Source organism: Aotus nancymaae, unplaced genomic scaffold, assembly GCF_030222135.1.
Source record: "Aotus nancymaae isolate 86718 unplaced genomic scaffold, 86718_ANA_hifiasm-v0.15.2.pri h1tg000025l, whole genome shotgun sequence".
NCBI lineage: Eukaryota > Metazoa > Chordata > Mammalia > Primates > Aotidae > Aotus > Aotus nancymaae.
In genome coordinates, this window is record NW_026988438.1 from 25320491 (window position 1) to 25329905 (window position 9415).

The 9415-nt window shown below is 36.5% G+C and overlaps 1 protein-coding gene across 8 annotated transcripts in view; it reads left to right on the top strand.

Annotated features, from left to right (window-relative positions):
• The window catches only part of HERPUD2 (HERPUD family member 2), a 97660-nt gene that overhangs the window by 36256 nt on the left and 51989 nt on the right, over positions 1–9415 (top strand). For all 8 annotated transcript variants that reach the window (XM_064380457.1, XM_064380458.1, XM_064380459.1 and 5 more), the window contains exons 5-7: positions 5040–5162; positions 8072–8395; positions 9097–9214. In XM_064380457.1, the coding sequence (XP_064236527.1) occupies positions 5040–5162; positions 8072–8395; positions 9097–9214 (565 nt within the window). The remainder of the gene's footprint in view (positions 1–5039; positions 5163–8071; positions 8396–9096; positions 9215–9415) is intronic.

A 9415-nucleotide genomic window follows, 5' to 3' on the forward strand; every position in this document is an offset into this window, starting at 1 on the left:
GCTAAGGATAATGGCCTCCAGCTCCATCCATGTTCCTGCAGAAGACACGATCTTATTCTCTTTTATAGCTGCACTGTATATGTGTATGGTGTATATGTACTTTTCTTTATCCAGTCTGTCATTGATGAGCATTTAGGTTGATTCTGTGTCTTTGCTATTGTGAATAGTGCTGCATGAACATTCACATGCATATTAGAATGATTTATGTTTCTTTGGGTATATACCCAGTAATGGGATTGCTGGGTCAAATGGTAGTTCTGTTTTTAGCTCTTTGAGGAATCACCACTCTGCTCTCCACAATGGTTGAACTAATTTACACTCCCACCAACAGTGTTTAAGTGTTCCCTTTTCTCTGCTACCTTGCCAGCATCTGTTATTTTTTAACTTTTTAATAGTAGTCATTCTGACTGGTGTGAGATGGTATCTCATTATGGTTTTGATTTGCATTTCTGTAATTATCAATGATGTTGAGTTTTTTTTCATTTGCATGTTGGCTGGATATATGTCTTCTTTTGAAAAGTGTGTGTTCATGTTTTTTGCCCACTTTTTAATGTTTTTCTTTAAAAAAAATTGTTTAAGTTCTTTATAGATGCTAGATATTAGACCTTTGTCTGATGTGTAGTTTTCATATATTTTCTCCCATTCTGTAGGATGTCTGTTTACTCTGCTGATAGTTTCTTTTGCTGTGCAGAAGCTCTTAAGTTTAGTGAGATCCCATTTGTCAATTTTTGCTTTTGTTGCCCTTGCTTTTGGCATCTTTGTCATGAAATCTTTGCCCATTCCTGTGTCCAGAATGTTATTGCCTAGGTTGTCTTCTAGGATTTTTGTAGTCTTGAGTTTTACATGTAAGTCTTTAAACTGTCTTGAGTTGATTTTCGTATATGATGTAAGGAAGTTGGGTCCAGTTTCAGTCTTCTGCGTATGGCTAGCCAGTTATCCCAGCACCATTTATTGAATAGTTTTCCCCATTGCTTGTTTTTGTCAGCTTTATCAAAGATCAGGTGGTTGTAGGTGTGTAACCTTATTTCTGGACTCTATTCTGTTTCATTGGTGTGTGTCTGTTTTTATGCCAGTACTGTGCTGGTTTGGTTACTGTAGCCCTGCAGTAGTTTGAAGTCTGGTAACATGATGCCTCCATCTTTGTTCCTTTTGCCTAGGATTGCCTTGGCTTTTCAGGCTTTTTTTTTGGTTCCATATGGATTTTAAAAAGTTTTTTTTTCTAGTTCTGTGAAGAATGTCATTGGCAGTTTGATAGGGATTGGATTGAATCTACAAATTGCTTTAGATCGTATGGGCATTTTAATACTATTCTTCTTATTCATGGGCATATAATTTCTTTCCACAGAGCAAAACATTTTTAAAGGTCTTTAATTGTGTAATTGTGTTTTAAAGGCTTATTCAAATTCATACTACCATTAGCAGTGAAAGAGTTAGGCTTTACTTGTCCCTTTTGCCAATAATGGATATTTTTATTCAATCTTTTCTACCTTGGCAAACAAACTTAAAAAATCTATCTTTGCTTTAATTAGCATTTGGTATCCTAATGATTACTTCTGTTTCTATCAGTTCTTTATATAGAAAAGATACTAACTATAAATTATTGCAAACATTTTTTATTTTTTGAGACGGAGTTTTACTCTTGTTACCAAGACTGGAGTGCAATAGTGCTATCTTGGCTCACTGCAACCTCTGCTTCCCAGGTTCAAGAGATTCTCCTGCTTCAGCCTCCTGAGTAGCTGGGATTACAGGCATGCACCATCACGCCCTGCTAATTTCGTATTTTTAGTAGAGATGGGGGTTTCTCCATGTTGGTCAGGCTGGTCTTGAACTCATGATCTCACGTGATCTGCCTGCTTCGGCCTCCCAAAGTGCTGAGATTACAGGCGTGAGCCACTGTGCCTGTATGCTAACATTTCTTTCTAAGCCATTTCTCTTTAAATTTTGTTTTCAAGTACGTTGGGTTTTTTTCCTGCTTTCTTCTGTTACTTAAGTTAGGAAAGTCCTTCCTCCAAAGGGTTGGTAAATAATTCTAGTTTCTTCTAGGCTATCTGTGGTTTAATTCTTAATACTTTATTTTAGTTCTCTTATTTGAATATATAGAATGAGATGAAGCTTTTAAACTCCCTTACTCTACAAATTTGGTAATCTTTTTTCCTAGGACCAAATAACAATTCTCTTTAACTAGTTTAACGATGCATCCTCTAAAACATATTAAGTTCTTAAGTAATGTGTTTCATTGGATCTATTCCTGTATATTTTATTAATAAATTTATAATTTAGCATCAAATCCTTTATTCCTTGTTTCTGGAGAATATCAAATGCATACCACCTTGTCTGAGGGTAATGAACACAACCAAAAATTATAGTATGTCATCTTGGGCCTGGGATGTATTTAGCAATTATATAATCCAGTAGTTTTCTAACTTATTGGAGAAAAAGGGAAGAATACTTTCGGGAGGTTATTTATTTATTTTGGCAACGTATTTTCGATAGTTACCATATATTCTCCTTTTGTTTTGGGCAGCATGCAGTAGGGTGAGGTGGGAAGCCATAACATTTTTAAAGTAATTGTTAGTGGCTTCTTTTTCTCTCTTGAACTGTAAAAACAGTGACAATGTCCAGCCTTCCCATTTTACAGTTGAAGTAACAGATTTGTTTGACATTCTTATTAATGGTAGAGATTGGTAGAGATTTACTTTCAGGGGGATGGGTTTTTTCATATTGGGGAATACTAATAAAATTTAAAACATACACATAGATACAACATATTGCTATAATACTTTATTCAGGTAGTTTTATGGATTTGCTTAGAGTTGCATCAGTTCCTTGGTATAAATGCTGAGTTGTATAAAACAAATGTTTTTTTTTTTTTTTTGAGACGGAGTTTCGCTCTTGTTACCCAGGCTGGAGTGCAATGGCGCGATCTCAGCTCACTGCAACCTCCGCCTCCTGCTTTCAGGCAATTCTCCTGCCTCAGCCTCCTGAGTAGCTGGGATTACAGGCACGCGCCACCATGCCCAGCTAATTTTTTGTATTTTTAGTAGAGACGGGGTTTCACCATATTGACCAGAATGGTCTCGATCTCTTGACCTCGTGATCCACTCGCCTCGGCCTCCTAAAGTGCTGGGATTACAGGTGTGAGCCACCGCGCCTGGCCCTAAAACAAATGTTTTTATAGTACTTCTCTGCCTCAGTGGTATGGCTTTCTCTCCAGAGTTGATCACTAACTGACATCTTTTTAAAGGTAAAGCTGGGTTGAGGTTTGCTTTTTTTGAGAAGGGAAGGGCTGTCTGTCATCTGTTGTTCTGTGTCCAAGAGAGTTGAAGTTTTCTCCCCTTTATACAGGATCCTATTTGAAGGGGAGATATATATATATATATGATGGCGCCAGCCAAGCTTTACCTCATATATATATATATATATATACACACACACACACATATACACACACACACATACATACATACATACATATATATATATATATATATATATATATATATATATATAAATAAAATACTGGGAGGTTGAAGGGTCTTTTGAGGATGGGACCCTATATGGATGGCTCCCAGTGCTCCACCAAGAATAAGGAAATAAGGAATGAGGAAAGTTCAGGTAATATGTGGGGAAGGTGATGCCTTACCTAGCACCAGGTTTTCTTAAATATAGCCTATTGATAAGCCTTAGCTCCCCAAGCTCTTCTAAGTTAGGTTTTTATAATTACTTATTACCAATTGTACGTATAAACAGTCTTTAGAATATAAAATTACAGTTAATGAATTTAATCATTCTTGTCTCTCTCTGGATAGGCCAAACTAGTATCAGCTAAAGATAAAATTCAAGTAATGTGAAGAAGAGTTAGCAAATTCACAAATAATTCTGCATTTACTTATCTGTTTATCTCTATAGTTGCCTTGATATATGTGATTTTTCTACAAATCTCACATTATACACTTTGGCATCATGTTCAGTGTTGGAATGGGGAAGAGTAAAAATAAAACTAACATTTCCTGAATACAGGGTAAGAATCCTGTGAGGAAGATTATATTTCTATTATTAGGTCCATTTTAGAAGTGAGAAAACTGAAGTATAGAGAAGTTAGATGTGACCTTCCACAAGTTTTATTGAAATAATATAATATGGCCAGGTGTGGTGGCATATGCCTATAATCCTAGCACTTTGGGAGGCTGAGGTGGGTGGATCACCTAAGGTCAGGAGTTTGAGACCAGCCTGGCCAACACAATGAAACCCTGTCTCTACTAAAAGTACAAAAAAATTAGCCAAGTGTGGTGGTGCATGCCTGTAGTCCCAGCTACTTGTGGGGCTGAGGCAGGAGAATTGCTTGAATCCAGGAGGCAGAGGTTGCAGTGAGCTGAGATCACGCCACTGTACTCCAGCCTGGGCAATAAAGCAAGGTTCCATCTAAAAAAAGAAATAAAAAAAAGAAATAAAAATTTAACCTACTTCAAGATTGTATACATGAACATATTCTGCTAATCTTGTATCTTTAAAGAATACAAGATTGGTTTTAAAGAATACAAAATCGATAATACAATTACTGGTTTTTGTAATGTCCATTTTTTATTTTATAGCTCATAGCTGCTATATTTTAATAACATTTTATTATATAAAATATCATTTGTCTATTTCCCCATTCCCCAAAATATTTTGTCATGAAATTTATTTTAGGGCTTTGTTTCTTAGGAGAATGTACTTAAAATGAAGGTAATTTTGGCTTTATGTGCTGAAATGAGAAGATAATAAATGTTCAGATTGGCTTTACATTTTGTGAGTGTCTCTCTTTGTTTTCCCTTTAAAACTGGGCTGAAACATTGGTTATTCTATGTAGCTGGGCCCAGGGTCAACCTATAAAAGACATATTGTCTTATTTGAAGAATTGTTGAAAATAAGTTTTTTTTTTTTCCAGTGAGATTTAAATATATTCTGTCAATGGTTGACTTGGGGTTGAGAAATAAAAATTTAGAATAATACTTTTAACTGCTAGAGCATTGAAAGAGCTCATTATTTCTTTCTTGCAGAAATGTAGACAACCAGTTTCCTGGGCAAGCTGCTCCACCTGGATTCCCAGTGTACCCTGCATTTAGCCCACTGCAGATGCTGTGGTGGCAACAGATGTATGCTCATCAGTATTATATGCAGTAGTAAGTTAATCTGAGCTCATTTTTTTAAGTGTGTTATTTGCTTTATTTTTTTTATCCTAAGTAAATTGATTTGGGATTTCATTTGCTTATGTACTTAATGTTGTTTGAAATTATCATGAGAAGGAATTCACAAACATTTTAGCAGATACTTTATTTTAAATTATTTGACCAAAGTAAAAAGGGCTCACCTTCAGTTCACATGAACTAACCCTCCCTCTCTTCCCTAATTACATTTAGCAGTATTCAGATTCTTTAATATAACATTTTATAAATTCAGGAGGAGAAAACTTAATGTTTTACTGAAAGGCAGCAAATCTACATGAAGAGTTAGTTGAATGAAAAAAGGAATAGAATCATGTCAGGGAGGCCATAGCTTGCTTATATAGGACTCAAGAGTGGCTGATATGCTTACTGGACTCTCAGTATTTAGTCCGTTTTGATTCTGGTCAGCATGGGACAGTCCTAGCATTGAGGACAGTTTCCGAGCCTTCATCCTCTGGACTCATTCTTCTGCATTCATTTACCATTGATTAGCTTCTCTTTACCATTCTCCTCTCCTTGTTTCTGTGGTTCTTTTTGTCTTTTATATCTTTTTTTATCTTTCTGGTCCCTCTTTTTGTATTTTTCTGGTCACTCTTTTTGTGTCCTTTAATAGCTCATTTTATTAACATTTCTTTCTCAGTTCATCATGTATTTGTTACTATGCGCTTCTCAGCACCCATAGTTGGTAGAGAGGACAGGATTTAGTTGTGGGGGCAGTTCTCTCGGATTTCTTTTTTTCCATGGCCTTAGTTGTTAGCTCTCTGTGGATGAATCCCAGTTCTTCATCTCCTGTAATTCATTCTGTGTCTCTGCTTTATTGTTGGAAGATTTCCATAGGGGAATAAGCCTTTACCTCAAATTTCAGTACATCTAAAATTAGATGCCTCTGCTCTTTAAGTGCCTTCATTTTTCTCACTTCTTTGTCAGTGATACTCTCTCTCTTCTTAATTGTTACCCAAGCTCTTAGCCATAAACAGCTTTGATTCTGGCTTCTGCTATCCCTGAAAGCTGTAATTTATAAAGATGAGTTAATAGAGCTTTTTGTCTGTCCCGTGTGCTACCTCCAATGTTTCACCCAGATCTTTTCTCATTCTAAGTCCACTTGACTTCAATAGCTCTTTCTCCTTTTAGTCTTTTTACTATATTTCCTTATACTTCTGTGGGTTACATTTCTTTCTTTCTTTCTTTCTTTTCTTTTTTTTGAGATAGAGTCTCGCTCTGTCACCTTGAGTGCAGTGATGTAATCTTGGCTCACTGCAACCTTTTCCTCCTGGGTTCAAGCAATTCTCGTGCCTCAGCCTCCGAGTAGCTGAGATTACAAAAGTGGGCCAAAAATTACTGGGTAATTTTTGTATTTTTGGTAGAGATGGGGGTTTTGCCACATTGGCCAGGCTGATGTTGAACTCTTGATTTCAAGTGATCCATCCACCTGCCTCAGCCACCCAAAGTGCTGGGATTACAGGTGTGAGCCACCATGCCCAGTTTGCCAGGTTGCATTTCTTGACACATAATTAAGTCAGTCATTTTCCCACAGCCACCCAGATATCCTCTGATTCTCTTGCTTACTGTGAAGTCTACATCCTTGTCCTTCCTCCAGACCTTAGCTTTCACAAAGCTAAGCTGCTTTGTGAACCTTGTATCCTAAGGCTCTCTTTCATAAGCCCTTGGTTCCAGGCAGGATGTTTGTATCTTACATGTTGCCATGGTAATGGTTATCATTTGAGTGACTGCTTTGTGCTCAGAACTCTGCTGGATGCTGTACCCCACCTTGTCTCTTTTGCAAACCTCACAAGAACTGTGTAAGATAAGGGGTGCTTATTATGCTTGCTGCTAAATAATATACTCTGTGTACATCATTTAACTTCGGACCCTCAGATTCTCCTCTTTAAGATAAAGTAACTCACCTGTGTATCAGAATATCCATGAAGTAGGAAGTGTATTTTCTAAACTAAAAAGCCTGTACAGATAAAAGTTACTATCATACTGGCTTAAATAGGATTTTGTAGCCTGGGAACCATTTATTTAACTTTCCTTTGCTATCCTGATTGTTAACTTATTGTAGAAAAATTTAAAAACATAACAAGGTAGAGTAGTAAAAGGAATCCATGTGTACCCATCACCCAGCTTTGACATTTATCAATTCATGTCAGTCTTATTTTACAACCCTTCTGTTGGATAATTTAAAACAAATCTAAGATTTATTATCACTTTACTGGGAAATTTATTCTTTACTGGGAAAATTTAAGCAATCAAATTATAAGCAAACCTCAGGATCACAATTCTTTCTAACTTGACAAGGACCAGTGGTCTCCAGTTGGAGTTCTTTCAAATCAGTATTGGGGTGAAAGAGTTGTTATCTGAGATGTAGTTAGAATTTTAGAATACCAATACAAATCATTTATCATTGACAGTAGACACATAGGATAATAATAGTATATATTTTTAGACAAGTCTTTCAGAACATGGGTCTGACAAAGAAGCAGGTGATGGGCTTGAGAATTTTCATCACATGTAGAACAGCAAAAGGGGTCATTCATGAAAAGGTTTGGACATCGCATTAGCTTATGAGGTAATTGATTGAAAGAGAGACAAGAGTGGTTAACATGACTGCTCTCATGTCTTCGCCTTTCCCCTGTCATCTTACACTACCAGGCTGAGAGAACATCCTTTCCTGTGTGACATCTACCATCAACCTTGGCTCCACTTTTCCACTGGAATTTGCAGTTACCTAAGAAATGTGGTGCAGGAGTTGGGATATTCCATATTAGGTTTATGAAAAATACATATAGCTCCCCAAGAAGTTTAAAAAATATGGTATGGTAAAGTTTTTTTTTTCTTTTTAATATTTATTTTGGTGACTATTTCAGTCAAGCTGCAGTTTCAGCTCAGGCCACATCAAATGTCAACCCAACCCAGCCTACTGCTTCACAGCCTCTAAATTTGGCACATGTTCCTGGAGAAGAACCCCCACCAGCTCCAAACCTAGTGGCCCAAGAAAATCAACCCATGAATGAGAATGTTCAAATGAATGCACAGGGAGGCCCAGTACTAAATGAAGAAGACTTCAATCGAGACTGGCTAGACTGGATGTACACGTTCTCACGAGCTGCGATTCTCCTTAGCATTGTATACTTCTATTCTTCTTTTAGTCGGTTTATCATGGTAATGGGAGCCATGCTACTGGTTTATTTGTGAGTGATGTTTATTAACTTTTTGTGGTTTCTTTTAGTTTCTGAAACTGTTCAGCACAGAATCTGGTCTGTTGTGAATTTTGAGTGAAGGAATATGAATGCTGGGCTTTAGATATCTGGCATGTTTTTGATACCAAAAGTAAGGGCAGGTTTTGTTGAGTGAGAATGTTTATCAGAATTATTTAGAAGCAGAATTTTTATTTACTGTATTTTATAAAAATTGTTCATTCAGTGAGACATACTCTATCCATTACTTAGAATTTAAGAAGTATATGATGCACTCCTGCGTAAGGTCATCCTCTTTGATTAGAATTGCCAACAATAAGCCCTATAGGTATAAACCAGATTTTTTTTCATAGATAGACTATTTTTCCCCTGCTCCCTTCTCTCCAAGGGGCTAACAAATATCTAAGTTGTATTTCATTTTGAAAAATACCAGAACAGATTTATGATTCCTGATATGTCTTAATAACTAGCATAGAGCCAATGAAGTTCATGATAGACTTAGAGATTTGGGTTAGTTTTGTTTTGCTGTCATTGCTTTGACAAGGGTATTTCCCTGGCCTGAAGTGGGAGATTTGGTCTTTTTATTTATTATAGTTCTAATCATTTTTCTCTTGTAGGACACTAATAACATTTTATAGTATTACAAATAAAAAGAACTGTGACTTATTTTATTTTCTCTTTATTTTACTGAACAGACACCAAGCTGGATGGTTCCCTTTTAGGCAAGAAGGAGGTCATCAGCAGGCTCCCAACAATAATCCCGAAGTTAACAATGATGGGCAAAATGCGAACAACTTGGAACTTGAAGAAATGGTATGTGATTAAACCTTTTGTATACTTTAGATACAGAGATTTTCCCAGCACTGTATGGCACCAGCATGATGAAAGAATATTGGGTGTTCCATAAGTATTTGTGAAATGGCACATCAAAGCAAGCTAACATATGGATTGTGGTGGTTTCATCTGGGATAACTTAGAATGTAATACCGAATCAGTCATATATTAGAACTAAAT